At 34.7% G+C, this 20334-nt stretch overlaps 1 protein-coding gene across 17 annotated transcripts in view; it reads left to right on the top strand.

Moving 5' to 3' along the window:
• The window catches only part of TRDN (triadin), a 246932-nt gene that overhangs the window by 16548 nt on the left and 210050 nt on the right, over positions 1 to 20334 (top strand). For all 17 annotated transcript variants that reach the window (XM_082757682.1, XM_082757677.1, XM_082757685.1 and 14 more), the window contains exon 2: positions 20087 to 20296. In XM_082757682.1, coding sequence (XP_082613808.1) covers positions 20092 to 20296 — 205 coding nt within the window. In that variant the 5' untranslated portion in view covers positions 20087 to 20091. The remainder of the gene's footprint in view (positions 1 to 20086; positions 20297 to 20334) is intronic.

The following is a 20334-nucleotide window of genomic DNA, read 5'->3' as shown; positions in this document are numbered from 1 at the left end:
TTCCCCTTCCCCTTCCCCTTTCCCTTCCCCTTCCCCTTCCCCTTCCCCTTCCCCTTCCCCTTCCCCACTAAGCACACACTTAAAAGTGAATTAAATGTGTACATGCATATATTAGTGTATGAGGGGAGTAATATGCTACATTACCTGAATTACTGAAGTAAGGTGATTTCAAGCATGCAGGCAAAACAATGATGAGGGCTAGGTTTTTGTCTTATAAACTCATTAGTACAGAGTTTCTTTTAAAATTTGTTTGCCATTGTTCCATTTGTCATCTAGTATAGGTATATGCATTTAACACTGAAATGTATGCTAAAGGCGTTTTCACAAATGACCAAGGCAGTTTTACAACATGGTTTCTATCCAGTCTTCTTTATGTCATGCTAACCACTGGATAGCAGAAATAATGTTGAATCTGCAGAAGCTGCCAGAATTATAAAGTGGCATTGGATTGGATTGATTTTAATTATTTACTGTGGTTGTGCCTAAAGGTCAGGACTGTGTTGGACTTATCACTTCATATAAAATCATATCAAATAATATAAAAAAAAAGCAGACTCTACATTTGAATCTTACAACAATTTTAACTTGTAAATGTCCTTTGCTTTCCTTAGCACAGTAGAAAATCATTGTGTTTTTTTTCAGGGTAATAATTTTAAGATTTAGTGTTTTATTAAAGCAAAAAATAAATTATATTACTCTCAAAAAGTGAAAATGTAAATTCTTGAGAGCTTTTCTACTGAAACAATCTAACAGAAATGCTGTTTAGGCATACAAGTCACATGTTATGTTCCTGCTTGCTGACTGGGTGCTTTTACATGGGTAATTCACACAAGAGGGAAAAGGATGGCCACTTTTTTGGAGACATCCACATCTAGTGGACTTCAGGGCCAAAGAGCTTCCTTGTGGTTCCTCTGTCAAAGCCATTTGCAGTGGATTCTGAAATCCTGGAGGTGCCTCTCACATCTCCAGTGCTGAAATGAGGCAGCTGAGGCTGCTACCCTGAGCAGGAGAGGAAGGAACTTCTCAGGTCTTGTACTGACAATCACTATTCACCGTCACTATGATCAGTCATGCTTTGAAAGAATGTTTCACCTTTACACAAATTGGCCTTTAAACGTATGGTAATCTTGAATTAATTTTAATAGTGAGGTACCTGGAAACAAACATATGTCTTTGCATGCTTAAGGCTCAAGTTTTCTTTCATAACATGTCCTTTCCTTAAATATTACAAATATTGTGGAAAATTTCAGTTAGCCTATGTCCATTTCTCTCTCTGTGGCCCCGAGACACTCTAAGAGATGTTGAATGCAACTTAATGGTTATTTACAAATGTCATTGGTTTGTAACCATTATTATCTGCAGGCTCAGACACTTCCCTCTTTATTCTTTCAGTCAGATGTTTACATTTTCTTGGTGTTTTTCAAACGTGAACACAATTTTAGCTTCCAGATGTTCCTTCCCCTGAAAATTCCCAGGTAGACAGATAATATGGATAGCATCTTCTTCTAAAAACAAATGTTCATCGGTTGAATTGGAGCAATTCCAGTGTCAAACATATTCCACAGGAGGAGGCAGTTGTTTTCCATGGGAAATTATTTAACCAGAAACAAAAAACACTTTACAGTGCTATTAGGTGTCTGTTTTTTAGCCCAGAAATCTCATTTTTAGCCAGTCACCTTTCTCTGTCTTTCTGTGATTATGTGAATAAGCAGAAGACCTGTCCTCTTGTCCTGTAGGAGGTCTGCAAAAAGTTGTGAAGTCTGAACTCCTGACCATGTAGGTACACAGGACATAGCAAATGGCTATGATTAATATTATGTCCTTGTAATACGAATAAGAAAGGGACAGCAAAATTAAAACTTGTATTAGTAAATCCTTAGAAAATTCCCTAGATCTGCTTCCTACCCTGCACTACTTATTTTCTCAGATACCTGAATAAACTGTGGCATTGTATAACATAGAAATTAATCATTAAACTGGAGGGGGAGGGGGAAAGGAAATAATAATAATAATAAAAATCATTTTGCATAACTATAGGTATCAAATATCAAGCTAGAACAAAAATGCATAATGTGTACTATAAAAATGTTTACAAAAGCCTGTGAGTTCCTACCTGTACATTGTGTTCCTCTTTCTCTTCTCAGTTCTTATCTTTTAACAAAAGCAACACTAAAGATATGTGCATTCTGGCTTATTTAAGTAAATATCAGTTAAGCATGAGACATAACATTAATGTATTTTTAAACAGAACATTTTGTGTATTCTTCAAATAGACAAGTGGGGGTGTTAAAATCTTCAGACTTAGTGTACTTCAAGAAGGATTACACCCTGTCTTAAAGTCAGTGATTTTGCTGAATTGTATTGTAAAACCTACAGTAGCTTCAACATACTTTTGAAAGTATGTTTCATGATAATAGTTACCTTATTATTTTCCCCATTTAAACAACTTCTGTCTAGTTTCCTCACTAAAACAATTTGTCTAATTTCCTTACTAAACCAGCTTTTGTCAGCTGTCCTTAAGCAATGTACAAGTGAAAACAACCTTCCTACAGATCAATAATTCAAGTTAGTGTCAATGAAAACTCAGCTAAAGAGTTCATACTTTTACAGGATTCATGCTCTGCACTCAAACATACAATTCCAGCTTTTTTTTTTTTTTTTTTTTTTTTCTACATTAGTTCTATTTTTATTCTACTTTTACTATTTACTTTAAACACTTTTACACTTGTGGAATCACTGATTATGTCAAGGTAATACCTTTGAAATCACTATTATTGCTTTTACTAACACAATTCTTGTTATCTTTAAGGTTTTGTCTGTTGTTTTTTGTTTGTTTGTTTGTTTTGGTTGTTTGTTTGTTTGTCTGTTTTTTAAATTATTTAATTTTGTGTAATTGAATAATTTGAATTCTTCAAAAGCTAGAAGCACTTACTTAGATCTTTCATTTAAGTTGCCTACGTGAAGTTTGCTAAATCTGTGATTTTTGTTTTGGAAAATATTCCCTTGTTTTCAGCTACAGTCAGGACTTCATATCTAGTTTGCTTTCAATCTTTCTGTTCTTTTATGCCTTTCATTCTCTTAATTGAAAGAATCAAACTTTTGTGCTACTTTAAATGAAGAAACATTCCCTTTTATTCTTTTATTATTATCCATTTATTCAGTGATTGGAGAGAATATTTCCAATAGTTTTGAATAAAACTGGAGCTACAGACATTAGTGTCTCACCAGCTGAAAAAGAAGAGCACATGTTTTATGTGAAAGAGTATATATTTTTATTACTAGTCAGTAAGTTTCTGACTGATTTTTGGTTACAGAAATATATTTGTGTTTCCGTGTTTCTTACATGCTACAGCAATGAAGTGAGAAGATAAGAGAACCATAAATTATTGCATTCTTCACTGGCTCTATAACCAACATTTCATCCACACCTTTTTGGACATAGATATGAATAATATGAACTTCCCAGAATACAGACTATTAGTTTTCAGGGGATCTCCTGCACATATATAATTGTCTCTTGTGCTCTTTCTCCCTGCCCTTCCACATGTATTACATTAAATTTATTCTGTATAAAAGTTATCTTCCCCAACTTTCTATGATACAAATCTGTAAGTTCTTTAGCATTCTATCTCTTTATCCTATGCTTCTTTCTGCAGAAAAGTAGCACTTGTCTAAAAATGATACTACCTGCAGGACCTTGTGAGTTGACGTGTCAGCTGGGACAGAAATATATTGTGCATAACACAAATTCTGACAATTTTTTTCCATGACAGGTAGATCTTATACTTTCCTTACACTTATAGACCCAATGAAGACATTTTCAGCACTTGATCTAAGGAATAAAGACATTAACAAGCTCAAGATGTTTAATGGTCTTCCATTAGTGTGCTAGGGAACAGCATCCACTGAGGACTGAATAGCAAAGACCTCTGTCAGGTTGTAGTCCACAAGGCCTGAGTATTTCTGGAAATGGAGGGGAGAGAAAAATCTATCCCACCCACTTGGAGCAAAGAAAATGCTCCAGCTCTACCCCACCAGATGACTCATGAATGTCTATTAAAAGATAATAATACCACTCCTGCCCTAATCACCAGGATGAGTGGGAGGTAACTGTTGATCTGGACTTGGAAACAGGCTCAGCTGTAAATAAGACATTGGTCTTATTAAAGTTTTATTTGCCTGCTTAGGTGGTGTGAACCTTTTGTTATAGTTCCCAACAGCGGAAGAACCCAAGAGGTATTTTTAGTATTTCTCCACTGCTCTGGCAAAAGCAGTCTGCCTGTGTGGGTTCTGGGGAGTGCATAGTGGATATGCAGTATGCAGTGTGTGGGTAGAGTTCTTTAGGAATTTCATCCTACACAATTTCTTTCACACTTCTGTGTGGCACCTGGCCTAAGAACTACTTTAATACACCAAGAAATGATAATTTACAGAATGTTCTGTATTCTTCCCTTTCTTCCTTGCTCTGTCAATTTAAGTTGTAAACAAAAGATGATGAAAATAGAGAGAAGCCTCATTTAACTCACTGCCACATTTGACATATATATATTGTATATATATATAACTCACTGTATATATATAACTTCTAACTGTATATATATAATTTATATATATGTAACATATATATATAACTTACATATAACATATATATAACTTAGTATAGATTTTTCTCTTTGTACTTTTGTATTTTTATTTTCTCTTTGTACTGTTTGTATTTTTATTTTCACTCTAGCCACAACAGGGTTAATTTAGTATAGTAGAATGTCTTATGTCTTATGGCCTACTTCTATTCCAGTATTCTACAGTGTGAATATTGTTCATCACTGGTCATTCAATTATTTTATCTATACGTCTATTCTTGTATTCTACCATAGTACTTTAATAGCATTCTGAATGCATTGTACTTTGGGGAGGATGAACTGTGAAAGATTATCAGGTTTTTGACTATGAGAATATAATCAGTGTACAGTGTCAGGCTGAAATATTGACTATAATGTAAATATTCATCTTCAATAAATGTGAAAGTATGCATTTTTTATTTATTAACACTTATCTAATTACAGCTGAAGCTGCACCTATTGATATAATAGAAAAGGAAATTAATAAAGAAAGGTTAGATGATGAATAGGCCTTTAACCAGAATATAACAGCCTGCAAAGTCTTGCAAAGATGTATACAGAATAACTAAGTAGTTCTCAAAAGATTTCGTAAAAATTTAGAAAGGTCTATCAACTTCTACATCTCTATCTCTTTTCATTATACAGGCAAAGGTATGAGTTGAGGCTGCTGTATTAATATTAAAGAAACTTCAGAGAACTGTTTGAAAGTGTCTTGAAATACGAAAGTAACAGTAGCTTTGATATTCTTAAAATCTGAGATTTAAAAAAAAAAAAAAAGACTTTATATACATGTTGAATGTGTATAAAAGTCTTGAAAAGACAAGCAAAGAAGAAAAACAATGGCACTCAGAGAAAGTCTGTGATATATTGTGCTTAAACTTTACACAATGGAAAGGTGCAATGAGCCAGAAGTTAGAAGAGATATAGGTTCAGTTCTGTCTCCTGCTAAACTTCCAGCATGGTGTTCGCTTAATTTTTCCTTCAAACGAAAATAGTATGCCCTTACCTCACAGTGTGAGCTGAAGGGAAGATAAATGTTAGAAGACTAGTAACAAATAAAAAGACCCAGAACAGAATTGTGGATTTTGTATGTGATCTGGGACAATGTGAAAGTTTCATAAACAGGAAAACATTCTGCTTCCATGGGACAAATTTGAGCATTACCAGATTTGTGAATACAGCACAGGCAATTTGGGAAGTAATGTCAGGCGGAGAAATTTCAGGTGCCATTTCTGTTTCACTGATATGGCCCATGGTTAATCGAGGAAGAAAATAGTGAAGGAAAGTGAGATGAAATAGAGACAAATATGCATAAGTATCATTTTCAGTCATCATAGTTGAACTCCAGGTATAGGTTTGCAAATTTATCCATCTCTTTTCCTATTACCATGAGACTTAGGGAATGAAACACAAAAAAAAACTAAGATTATTAAGCTAAGATTAACGCAAACTGCCAGGAGTTTGTAGAGGTCCTGCAAGTGTCTAATGTACGTACAAAGCACCAAAGATGGGAGGAAGCAGTTCCTGCTTCCATGGGCTAGAAATATTAGATATCCAACTGTATGCATCTGTTATTATCGAGAAGGTAGGGAGGTGTTACAGCTTGTGGAAGACAGCAGAATGGATTTTTGATGACTTCATGCAAGTTTACAGCAAATGTTAAAGATTATTTGATCTAGAATCCATGAAAGGAAATAAGGAAATAAGGAAACTATCATTCCAGCTCGGTCAAAAATTTTCCCTAGTGCATAAGTATCATTTTCAGTCATCATAGTTGAACTCCAGGTATATTTTCTGTTCCATTTAGCAATAACAACATAGAGAAACCACCTTGAGATTTTTTATTTATTTACTGAATACAGTCTTTTAAGCTGCTTTGAGATGAGGTGTATGCTTTTTGGACTGATCATGACATTAAAAAAGAGGAAAGTTTTACCTCACCTCTAAGATACGTCACTGAGATTTGAGGACTGCTCTGCTGAAGCCTTCTTAGATTGTTAATCAGTCTTCCATGACCAAATAAGGGGGAACTCAGTTTTGTCTCAGTGTCTAATGTTTTAATGCAGACACAGGAACTGAGAGAGGCTATGATCTTGATCAAGATTCATATTCCAAAAATGTAAGTAAATGGATTCCCCATCTGTGAACAGGGCAGGGAGGTGCCCAGAAAAGGCATCTCAGAAGTGTTTCAAAACTTTTCTTCCATCTCTGTGGTAGTTCCAATTAGACAAATGTGATGGATATTAATTAAAATTAAAGATCATTTTGCAACATTCTATGTTTTGCACAAGCATGTGTAATTTGAATTTATTTTACAAAATTTGGAATCTTATATTGGTAATGTAATTTTACAAATATTTCTCTCAGTAGATATTTTTATTTCATACATATTACAAACACACAAAATTTGTTATTAATTCATTCTCCCCATTTTGGGTTATATACTAAGGAGCATAAAGTAAGTAGGAAAAAGATATTTTAGACATACTTTATATAGAAAACTATTAAAAATAAATAATCTTCTGGTTTAGATATCTTTGAATTCAGAGAAGATTTTTATCTTGTCTGTCACCAAAGAAGTTAAAAGCACTTTTAACCTACTAGTAAATCTTTCATATGAGTCATTTTCAAGATAAAGATGTCCCTTCTCTGAGTCACTTAACGATTAAGCCATGGATCAAAACTCTTTTTTTTTTTTTCCCCTCATCTAACAACTGAATCCTATACTTAGAACATCCTCCTCTTGTATTATAGCTTTTATATGGATAAATGTTTATATTTTCAATAAGGCAGGGAAAAAAACATTTTTACTTTTTATAATTCAGCAAGTTAATAATGGAGAAATAGATCACAACATTTGGAACATGTGTACAAGCATTGCCAATTTTATGCTTTAAAATGTTTGTTTTTTTTTTTATGTTGATTTAAAAGTAATGTCATTAATGCTTTATGTGGAAACCATTAAGGCAGAGTGCTGTGACATATATACTTAGAAAAAATGCATTCATTTGGGATTTTGATTTACTCTGTCAGTTGGGAAAGAAAAGACTCTTGAGCTATATTCATCAGTTGATAATTCTGTCATTTGTCTTTCTGTAAATCAAAATGGTTGTATGATGTCATTGATATGTACCAGAAAAGACTAAGCAAAGAAAATGTCCTGTCCATGTTATAACACTAATGTCAGCCATAAATAAATAAATAACACTAATTAATTAATTACTATCCTTGCACTTCTTGGTGTATTCCATGTATTTCCATGGCTCTAACACAATTTACAATTACATTTCAAGTCAGATGTAGAAATGAGAATTTAGGTTATAATTTGGGAATAAAATCAACAGCTTTTTTGATGCAATGCTACTTTTTATTTTTATTTTTTTTCTCAAGAAAAAGTCATAGCTGTCCCCAAGATGCTGAATTTATATTCCATACCTTCTTCAGACAGACTGCAGTGCAGAGGTATGGAAATGTACCTGTGCCTGCCTCTTAATCCAGACTTGCCCGTACATAAGGACAGAACAGTCTCACTGTTACTAGGAACAGTCTGACACATCTGGGACATACTGAACATTTCAAGTTTCATATTATATGTGACATGGATATATCACTGTCTGGCGAGGAATATTTCTATGAATTATTATGGAGAATGACTCTATTTCTGGAGCTGAATAATGTAGCCAGGTAACCACTTTTTGGCATTTATCACTGGGATAAATTAGAAACCACTCAAACTCTCATATCTGTTTGGTCAGGCGAGGTCTTTATTATTTTATCTCATTTGCTTTGCAAAGATCTGAATAGGTTGTGATTTGAATAACTGAAAGATTTAAATTGTACTTCAATCTCTTGTTCCTCATAAAAGATAAAATCAGATGACAAAGTTTTGGGTCCTATTTTCCATGTCACAGAAGTTGGAGTCCCTAGAACTGTTTCAGGCTATTCATTGTGTCTCTGAGCAACCCTTCTGGGCTGAGTTCAGAATGTAGCTGTGTGAAAATTAGCAATATTGGAATATTAGGGTATAGTTACAGGACAGACTCTCTAATAGTTTCATTTGTTGTTAATCTACTTGAGGATAAAAGTCAGGTGTCTCTAACAATTTCTAAAATCTGTTCACAACCTTGCTTAGCTGACAGATTTTGAAATTTGGGCTGGCAGGGGGAAGGATACATGGAATGGATACAATTACTGAAGAGATGTTGTTTTTCTTCCTCAAGTAATCTTCAAAGGATCCTAATTGGTTTTGGTTTTCCTTATTTTCAGTGTGTAGATGAGACGCCATAAAATATCTGCATAGTAAGAAAACAAGATACCTAAGATAATTCTACATCAGTACTATGCAGTGATCTTTTCTCATCAAACTTGTATTGTCAAGTGTTTCACATGTTCAAAAAATCTGGCCATGGTATAAACCAGAATAAAATAGATTAAGACATGGCTAATTGACGGCAGCTGTCTCATGAATGACTACGAGTAGAGGAGGGTTATACAATGACTTTTTCCTACTTGGGCAAAGATTTTGCTACTTAAAATTGATCTGAATATTTCCAAAAACAAAGCCTATTTTTCTCCAGATTACTTAATACAAAACAAAGTTGTGACTATTCGGCATTAGCTGCCTTTAAAATGACCTTTGTAAGGTAGTGTAAAGGTTTCCCAGCTGTTGAGAATCTCAGAACACATTCTGGATGACAGATGTATCATGAATATACACCCTCAGTAAAGATCAACTGTACTCACTGTGACAGCATATCCTCTGCGTCTCAACTGACCATAGAGGTTGCATTTATTACGAAACAAATATCAGAGACGAACAATAATATTCCTTTAATCTATTAAGGTTAAACTTCAATTTAAGATTACCATTTTTGGAATCGTTGCAAAAATAAAATTATAAAACACACCATGAACTTTTGCCTAAACATGGAATTCTATTCTTATTTGTCAATTTAAGAGCCTTTTCTTGCTCTAAAACTGAAATAATACTTTCCAAAAGATTCCTCCAGACCAAAAAAGAGGGGAAAAAAACTTCAGAGGAGTTAATCTTGATCATGACTGCTGCTGATTCCTCGAATACTTTTCTTATGGAAACACACACTAAATGCAAATCAAAAAGCACTTTGGGGTGTATTTCGATAGGCCTGTGAGTTTCAAAGCCAGCTTCAGGAAACTTTGTTTTCCTTCTAATTTTAGTGACTATATAGTGGACTTGGCTATTTTATAAGTATAAAGAGTCGGCCTTGGTTAATCATTTCCTGTTTAATATGAACTATAACTAACTACTGTTTACTATGTCTCTCATGAAATTGCTTGTACCATTTTGCAAGCCACCTTATAGTTTTCTTCAGTAGCTTTCTTTCATTTTTCTCTCTCCCAGAGAGAACAACCTGAAATACAGTTTTCTAGTAAATTGTCAATTACAGATGTGATATATCAGTGACATAGACAATTGCCTTGCTACTAGCACTGATTCCGGTTTTCACTTTTTGTCAGATGTGGAATTTTGTCTCTGCATTTTTTAGAAAAACCTTCTATAAATTTGTATATATTTTATTACATATCTCTTAGTATAGAAATGTATGTATTCTTGTTGGCTAAAAATGCCTTTTTCTTCTCCATCTGGTAACAGAGCTAGAATCAGGTCTCTTGAGTATAACATGCATAACTGTATTCAAACTATAACTATGCAGTGTTCTCCATGTTTGAGTGCTGTAATGATTGGATAGCTCCATATGAAAAGTTTGGCGAATGTACAATGTGAGACAGTGCTTGCACTATAGAATTTATAATTTAGTTCAGTTGGAAATGACTGTCAACTACGTAATCATTTCAGGGCTAACCAAAAATTAAAGCACTGAAGGCAGTATCCAAATGCCTCTTGAACACTGACAGGCATGGGGCATCAACCAAATCTCAAGGAAGCCTGTTCAAGTATTTGACCACCCTCATATTACTGACTTTTTCCCTAATGCCCAGTCTGACCCTCCCCTGGTGCAGCTTTGTGCCGTTCCCTCATGTCCTGCCATCAGTGACCAGGGAGCAGAGGTTGGCACCTCCCTCCCCACTTCCCCTGCTCAGGGAGTTGTAGAGAGCAACGAGGTCACCTCTCAGCCTCCTCCAGAGCAGACAACCCAAGTGCCCTAAGCCCCTCCTCATGGGACATGCTTTCCAGCCCTATTACCAGCTTTGTTGCCCTCCTCTGGATGCTTTCAAGGACAATCACATCCTTTTTGTATTGCGGAACCCAGAACTACATGCAATACTTAAGGTTGAACCCTAAATATAGGAAGAAAATCACCCCTACCTATAAGTTGTGGAGAATATGTTGAATTATTGCTAGAATTATTTTCATCTTCAGAAGCTGTAGATACCGATCTGTTAAGATATATAGAGTCAGTTCTAACTCCAGTGTCAGGCTAGCTTAGAATAAAGGAAATCAAGCAAATCATTTTACTAATCATTCCTAGACACACATATTTGAGAGATAATGGTAGTTTCACCACGGGAAACACAGATCTGGAATTTTCTTTACAGAGTTCCTTTATATCAGTATAGTTGCTAGGACTGAAGACAAAGGTATTTGTAAGCTTCTATTTATCCTAGTGACTTTAAATATTTATTATGACCATCATTATTTTACAGATGGGAATAGTTTTTTGTGGTTGTTGTTTTTTGTTGTTTGTTTTGTTTTGTTTTGTTTTTCCATAAAAAATAAATGTTTTTCTCTAGTCCCTTATGAAGGCTTCAGGGCTGTATAGAGTTGAGTATCCAAAAACAAATAACAAAGGAAATGCATGCAGCGCTCTGGCTTCAGAAGGTTTCATGCTATTTAAAGATAAATGGCAACCATTTTCCTTCAACCTTCATTTTGACATTTTAAAAGATAAGATGTACCTCTCAGCTTATATCAACTCACGAGTATGTCTGAATATCCCTTTGGCATCTCTTTCAGAAATGTCAGATGCCTAAGATGAATAGGAAGGTAAAAATTATTTTCACAGTTTTACAGCAACAATTTGTTTCCAAAGAAGGGAAGGTGTTACTACAGATCAATAAAATAATAATAATAATAATAATAATAATAATAATAATAATAATAATAATAATAATAATAATAATAATAATAATAATAATAATAATCAGACATGGATAGGTGCTGATAGCTTAGCATCACATGCTCACAATTCAGTTACACTCTTGTCTTATCTGCATAATGAAAAGGTGAAAATGAAACATTATTTTTGAACAAATCTCTGCATTTCTAAAAGCAAATGTAAAAGACAGGTCAAACTGACAAAACATTTCAAATAGATGTAAATGTCCAACTCACAAATCATGGTCTTCTGCCTTTTGGAAAGGGAGCAGCTTGATGTCCTTTTGCCATCGATGGCTGCTGCTTTAACGTGCAGTAAATGGAGCTTTTCTTGTTTGGTATGATCAACTGTACTTCCTGCAGTCTTGATTTTATAGGAGTAATTTATTCTGTGTTGATTATTGTTAACCCCAGTGGTCTCCTAAGTTCTCAAGAAATCACTACACAAACTGATATAGCTGTAAGTAAAACAATTTGTAAAATTTCCCAATAAAACCTGATGTATTTTAAATGTGGACCTTAGGGCTTTCCTTCCTTTCCTTTTCTTTCTAAAGTCATTTCAGGTGTGAATTGTTGTAGAGAGGCTCACATTAGACAGTCATATAAGACTTTCTGCAGGCTCAGAAACAGAGAAGTTTAACTGCTAACTAACTGCTAATCCCTTCTGTGTTTTTTATACCTGAATAATAACCAGAATAATATAAAAGCTCTTTGAAATACACATTCACACAGGAAAAAAATACATACAGATAGAAGGTTAGGTTATATCAGCATAATGTTCTTTATAAGCAATTTCAGAACGAAGTGAAAATATTTTTTACAGTTCATTGAAAAGGTATATGAAATAAAATTTCCCCCACTTAATTCGAAGTATCAACCAGTGCTCTGCTGTACTATGAAATTTATATGTGCAAAGAAAGATGAAATTTTGAATCCAAAATCACTGAAGTTCACTTTTTCAAGTGATTTAGGAGTTGTTTCATATGTATTTTCCATGGGATGTGAGCTCCTAAATCCTGTAAAGATATCTGCTGATCCAGCTGGGCTCTCTGAAGACAAAGGTCATAATTACATCAGCTAGATGATCAGAGTTAACTTATTTTACTGTTGACTGTATTTTAAAGTACAATGTAGTGGGGGCTGATTATCACTGGTTTCCACTTCCTCTCCCTGGACCTCTTAAATTGTTTCAAGAAGTCTGCACAAATAGGTAAAATTCCTCTTCTCCATGTCTAATTTGTACTGTACATACTGTGCTTCATACCTCAGCCTATTCCAGAAAAAGCAACAGCTAATATTATTATTGCTTCAATGAGATTCAATGGTCCATCCCATAAAAAAAAGATACCACCTATCACAGCTGTTCATAAACATCGCCTTTTGGGAAGTTATGAGGGGTGCTTTTTGGTAAGACTGGATCTTCCCGTCAGAGTCAATGTATGGGGCAAAAAGCCCTTTTTTCAGTTACACATTATTCCTTAGCACAGTTTTCTGAAGATTTTTTTTTTTTTTTCCTGCTACACTTGTAGGAAGTTGCATTTTCTGACTGTAGAAGATTTCCCTACTGTCCCATTCCATACTCTTTTTTCCCAGTCAAAAAACATTTAATAGCTACTACTTTGATTTCTCCCCCTGATGTGGAGGGCTCTTGCAGAGATGATGCCCAGGCTGCCCTCCTTGCTTACAGCAATGGTCTTTATAAAAGAGTGTGTTTGTTTGTTTTTGATTTGTTTTGTTGTGCTTTGGTTTGTTTCTTCAGTTGTTTGTTTGTTGTTGTTTGTTTATTTGTTTTTGTCTTTTTCACCATGCCTTTGCCCAGTCCCTGTCATAATGTGACTGTATGCCATTGGAAAGGTATCTTCTGTTCATACAGGTATAGAGGTTTTGTCTATTACTAGTTAAACAATTAGTTTATTCAGAGAATCTTTGTTTTTGCTTTTGTTTTTGCTTTTTCCATATAGGATGTGGTAGTGTACTGTATCCTAAGAAAGAGTCATTAATACAATACCAATATATATATATCACAACTTAGAATATAAATTAATAACCTCTAATTTTCACCTGAGATTATTTATAATCAATGTTATTAATAGTAGCATTATTTACTTATACTGTACAAAGCACACATTTTCTTTGAACTAGATAATGAAATTACTTGATAGCATGTGTCTTTTATTCTACAAACTTCTTATTGAAATTGGTGTGATCAAAATATTTGTGTTCATAATTTCTTGGAGAATGAATGGAAAAGATTAACTGAATGTACTTCTTTAGATTATCAGATACTCTCTATTGATCAAAAATAAAACCAACAGATATAACAACAGAAAAGGAAATTAAAAGAGTACACAGCATCATATGTAATTATAAGTATTTTTTTCTGAATTCAGTTGTGCAGTTAATTTTCATGCTCCATCCTCTCTCTATTCCATAATCTAAATAATAGATCCATAATCTATTTCTTTCGTCATGTAGAATTGGTTACTGCATAATATCCAACCCTATTTTCCACATTTCATCAAAGAATATTACATTTTTATAATTATCAGTCACCAATAAATCTGCAAATGCTCCCTCACAGGCAGTCCAGTTACAGCTTTCTAAGCCTTGTAGTGGCTGGAAAGACACTAACTTTTATGTTTGAATAGTTTTCCAGAGGTTTTGTTGTGATACTTCTGTATGTTGCTTCCTTACAGTTATTCCAGCTGTATTCTTTCATTCACACATTAGGACATAATAAGGAACAGAAAAAAAAAGGTATAACTGAAAGTCAGATTCTCAAGAGATTTATGCTGCAGCTCTTTCTATATATATTTTTTCCTACATTTGTCACATTTCTGCTTATTGGCTTGCAAAAGCTCCTTCACATTCAGAAGACCTACACTAGGTGTCTGCCACCTATCTCTGGGTCGAACTGTAGATGTCTGCCCTACTCACAAAGCCTGTTGCCAATAATGATTAGAGAGGAGCTTTCAAAGACAAACTGAATGTGCCTGTTTAAGATCTTTCTCTGTTTCCATCGACCTATCAGTGGTAAGAAGAGTCTTGCCCTCATATTATCATGTTCATCCAATAGGGAACATGATACATATTAGTGGATCTAAGCACGTCTCCAAACAATTGTCAATTGAAGGATACCAGGACTGCAGATACAACACAATAAGTGGTCTTAAATCCATTGTAATCACCTGCTTTACCAGCAAAGGTATTAGATAAGTGGAGGCTGACAAAATGTTGCATGTGGAGGAAAGCAAAATCACAGAATCATTCAGGCTGGAAAAGACTACCAAGATCATCCAGTCCAACTTTTAACCTAGTACTAAAGTCCAACACTAAACCATCCTATGTTCTACGTCTACACATTTATTGAATACCTCCAGGGATGGTGATTCAACCAGTTCCTTGGGCACCTTATTCCAGTGCCACACAACCCTTTCAGTAAAGAAATTTATCCAGGTGCTCTCACTTCCTGCCTTTCTGTTTCCTATGCACCACCAAGTAGTCATTGCAGGTAATGGTGAGCCTGGCCACTAGCAAGATGAAGCTCTGGAAGCCAACCTTGCTGTTGTGGCACTAGTCCAGGTCCTTCATGATCTTGTCCAGCACCAGAACTCCTTCTCTCTCAACACCCACAGGTCCTCCTTGCTCAGGTGGTTCTTGTCCCCTGCATAATTGTGGAAGGTGAAATCAGGGTCTCCATGGTGTGCTCCATCATGGCTGCTTGGGGAGGGGACGGCGTGGAACAGGGCAGTGGCAGTATGGAGCAGGACAGTAGGGCAGTGCTTTGCCCAGCTGGTCTCCTCTTGCTCTTTCTCGTAGCTGTTCTGCATTTACTCATCATGCAGTATCTGCATCTTTTGGTCTCTGGTGATAGTGTTGTAGATTTCTGTGCAAATAATGAGGTGAAGGCTCTCTGTTGAGATGTTTATGATTGGTTCTGAGGGTCTCTCTTCCTTCTGCTCAGCATTTTGTTCCCAAATGAATGTATAAAGGAGGCAAAAGGTATGAGTCCAATGTAGAGTTTCCAGCTCCTCGTGCTGGCAAAGTGACTATATACGTATGATGGGGCAAAAGATTTCTAGGCAAAAGTTATCAGACTGCTTCAGTGAATAATATTGTTACTTTTTTTTTTTTTTTTTTTTTTTCAAGCTTCTAATGATTAACCACAGCAGAAATTTTATTTATTTATTTATTTATTTATTTGGTTCTTTTTTTGTGGTGAAAAGCATTTTCCCTGCATGGGAAAAGATTGGTAGATTGGTTACTGTGAGAGCCGCAGAGGTCTGTGGACTCAGTAAAGGTATTATGCTGGGCCTGAAAAATGAAGAAGATTATTGTATATCCATTGCACAGTCCTTCATTGAAGAGTCCTAATCCCTTGTCCTCTTGTCCCAGCAGCACCTCCCTTCCCATAGACTGAGACACAAGAGTGGTGAATTGATAAGGTCATCAGGTTAAAGCCCAAGGCTCAAGATGGTGCTTAACATACAGTGTCGATTTATACAGTCATTCTTTCTCTATTCTGCTCTTTTAATTAGTATTTAAATATTCCCAGTAAAGTGGAATAGGTCAAACAGGAGCCATCAATGACCTGAATCCAGAATACTCTATAGCCTATTTATTAGAGTGTTCATCTGGGAAGTAGAACAGACCAGTCAAAATCTACCATTTCTCTCATTTAGAGCAGCTTGCACTGAGGTTTCTCACGTCCCATCTGAATTGTCCTATCAACAAAAGTATTATTTAATAGGGAATAATCTCTTTTTTCCTAGTAGCGTGACTAGCCCTCTGCTTCTAATACACCCATCCTTAAAACAACATTTCACATTAAGTATTTTGACTTTTTTTTTTTTTAATCTGTTGTTGGCAGGATAAAGGCTGTAGTGCATAAAACAACTAGGAAATAACTTAAATACAGAACATAACTATTTTACGTTTGAATGAGTCTATATAGAATAGGGGTGTTTTTTTGTTGGTGGTGTTTTTTGTTGTTTTGTTTGTTTTCTTTTTTTCTTTTTCTGCTGGGATAGTGGGAAATCTATCTATTGAATTGTAAAATCAAGTGCCCATCCTTAACCATGTACTTCTATGCATATTATACCTTAAGAAGACATCAGTGCATTGATACAAAGGGTATTTTATTTAAGCTGACAGAACTACAAGCTTACTCCAGACTTTGAAAGTTTCACAGTATTCTCCTCAACATTTTCACCAGTTTTCAAAGTTTATTTATACCTATAAAATCTTATGGGTTTTCAGATTGTATCCTAATTGACAACTCTGAAACCAGAGTGGTAGTAAGAATGTCTGAATTTTAACTGTTTGGAATTTAGCAAATTAATCCATTGATGTTGATAAAGGTGATCTGTTGATAAAATCTTATATGTTGATAAAAGTGACATTTGTGACCTGATGGGGTACTTTTACGTACATGAGAAATTGTGATATGGAGTCAGAGGTATATATCCCTAGAGATATTTTTTAATGAAATTTATATATAACTTTTTGAAGTTCCTAACATCATTGAAAATCAATAGCAATCACAACCCAAAGTGCTCATGAATCTCCTGATCCACTGCAACATTCACCTAAGTATACTAAATTGACTTGGATTCTGGTTGGCTGTAATGCAGACAGTAAAATCTGTCTTGGGAGAGAAAAGATGTGTTAAATGGGTGGGAAAGATATCTGGAATCTTAACCTGTTGCTGAATGACCACTCTCAAGTGATAGGCTCCATCATGTGATTTCAAAACAGCCAAGGCAGCAAATACACTCATCTTTCTCTTTCCCTCAATGTTTTTTGCTTGATTTGCAGGCAGATTTGGATGATTAGTGTTTCACTCTCACTTTAATGACCATAACTGATTTTCTTGTATAGTACACTGTGTTTTCAAGGGAAAATCTGACCTGGCTACACTGACAGCCAAGAATGTGCAAGAGATAGCCTTCCATTGTACTTCAGCTTTGTCTCTGCAGCATTGCTTGGATTGAAAAAATGTAAGAAACATTTTTCTTCACCAGGGAAACCATACAGGACCCTTAATTTGAAAAGATATGTACTAAATAAGAAGGAACTATTTTTACATTGCAACAGTCCTAGGAATATGATCCTTTCAATGGTAAATATCTGTATATATACATGTATATGTCTATATACACACAGATAGTTTTAATTGATTTTATTATAACTTGCAAATATCTGTCATTGTATGTCATTTCAGATATGCTGTGATACTAACCAGATTTGTCAAGATGAGACAGTACTTTCTATTGCCTCTCATACATTATAAACCTTGACTGATATCCCTAAGGGAAAAAAAGCATGATGTGTCATTTATGACCTGCTGTATGCACAAATTACTTACATTTTGTATGCAGTAGAATAACAAAATGCTATTGATTTGGAATTAGACTTTTGTAAGCTGAACTTTATTTCTAGCTGTCACTTGGCATGTTTTCTCTCCTGCTGTGAAATGTTTGATCCAAAATTTATATTTGGAGAAATGGAAGCAGTGATAATTTTAAACTATATTAAAAAAAAAAAAAAAAAAAAGTACAAATTGTATCCCAGTAGATAGACATTATTTACAAGCAGAATAAATATTCTATAAATAAGATTAGATTTAGAGAATCTTGTTCTGCTTATACAACATTGCTGTTTAGCAGAGCAGCTTTTCCAAGGCTTGAAGCAAGGCACTGATTAGTGTCAAGATGCTTGAGCAGAAGCAGGTTTAAAAGATAGAGATAAGGGAAATAAACAAAAATGCAAAGTACTACATAAAAAACAACATATTTTTATACATAAAAATATATATTTTATATACAAATATAAAAATATTTATAAATTTTATATAGAGAGAATATATAAGAATAAATGCATCCTTTATTTCTTCAAAAATATCAATATAATGATTCTCAAGTAGAGGCTACATACATCTTGTGAACCATCTGAAAGTCTTTAGCTTTATTAATCTTTAGCTTTTTTAGTCTTTAGCTCTAGTGGTAGTTTCTAAATGATTATTTGCCGTTTCTATGTGAAAGGCTAAGTTTATTTATCTTTCTATAGTGCAGCTCTGTCACTTTCCTTACCTTCATCGTCCTAGAAAATTATCAGTTTTACAGGTTGTATCAATTGTGACCAGAGATATGTGATGTCAAGGTGAGAAGCAAAGTTATGAGAAAACCAGGCGTCACCTGATTCCTTGAAAGTTTAGATCTTTGCATGTGCAAGTGTCCCTGAAATCACTGATACTCATTAATGAGAGTTAGTAACAAATTAACTCAACTAGACCAGGAATATATGTAGCATACCTTTGAATATTTTAACAGTAGGTTACAAGCAGATTTGTAACCTAAGCTTGTGGAGATTTCATGCTCTTTGACTTGTGTTATCTGTGGAGTTATGGATATTTTTTACTATTGTTGTTGCATATTCTGGAAAAGAAGTACCAACCAAGATTTTTTAGCATACCATTATCTTTTATGAGGAGGTGTGATATGAAAACATTTCAAATGTTGGCAGGTTTCAGTAACCATGATTATGTTTTGTGTGCAGAAATGACTTTTCTTAATATCTCAAGAAGTATATTAAGTCACTGCTGTTAACCGTCCTTTAAACAGTTAATGTGTATCAACAGTTTACTTAGCTAATGTTAGTACTCCCCCTCCTACTACCTTTCTAGGTCCAAACCTGTGCTTTCTGGAATTAAGTCTTCTTTGGCTTTGTAACTGTTGCTTCTAAGGAGATTATTTAATTAAGTGAAAAATGTTATGCAGAAAGATTTTTAAAATCAGCTATAAGCCTCTTCAAAAAGCATAATGATACTTAAATATACTTGTACAAAATCACAATACAAATCACCTGTGTTTCTGTTGGATGAAATGGGGTATAAACATTCTCATTGCCATCCATATACGTCCTTGACAACAGAATTCCAGCCAAACCTTGGGTTGCTTAAATACATTAACTCCATTACATTCCATGAAAGTACACTTAATCACATCACCTAAGAATCTGGCCTACAGCCCATAACAAGACAATCCTTTGGAGAGTAATGATATTTTATACTTTCATCAATCACTCTCCTAGGTATGTTGTTATTTGTGGCAGACTAAAAAATGTCTCATAATAATCAGAAAGGCCAGTCATGGCTATTCCACAGAATTTGCTCCCAAATTAGCTTTACTAATTGTGGCCCTGCTATAGGAAAATTTCCTTCCAGAAAGCATGAGTCTCTCTTTAATAATGCAATATTTACATTTATTTTAAATGTTCTGAGTATGGATGAATTTCAATGTATCAGTCATACTCTTGATTTTTGGGCTCCAAATGTTACATTTTATTTCTTCTGATTTCACTGTTTGCCTAGGACGTATGTCTATGACCACAACAATAATAGATGGTAAGAACGGATCTGTTCCCTCATCATCCATGAAAGTGGGCAAGAAATCGGTTACAGAAGACCTAGTGACAACATTCAGCTCACCAGCAGCATGGCTTCTTGTTGTCGCTCTGATTGTTACCTGGTCAGCAGTAGCTATTGTAATGTTTGACTTGGTGGATTACAAAGCCTTTGCAGGTAAAACTCAATATATTCTGTTTGACATCTTGTATATT

Source organism: Aythya marila (assembly GCF_965140915.1).
Source record: "Aythya marila genome assembly, chromosome: 3".
Classification (NCBI taxonomy): domain Eukaryota; kingdom Metazoa; phylum Chordata; class Aves; order Anseriformes; family Anatidae; genus Aythya; species Aythya marila.
The sequence above is the reverse complement of the archived record's forward strand: the minus strand, read 5'-3'. Positions and strand labels throughout refer to the sequence as shown.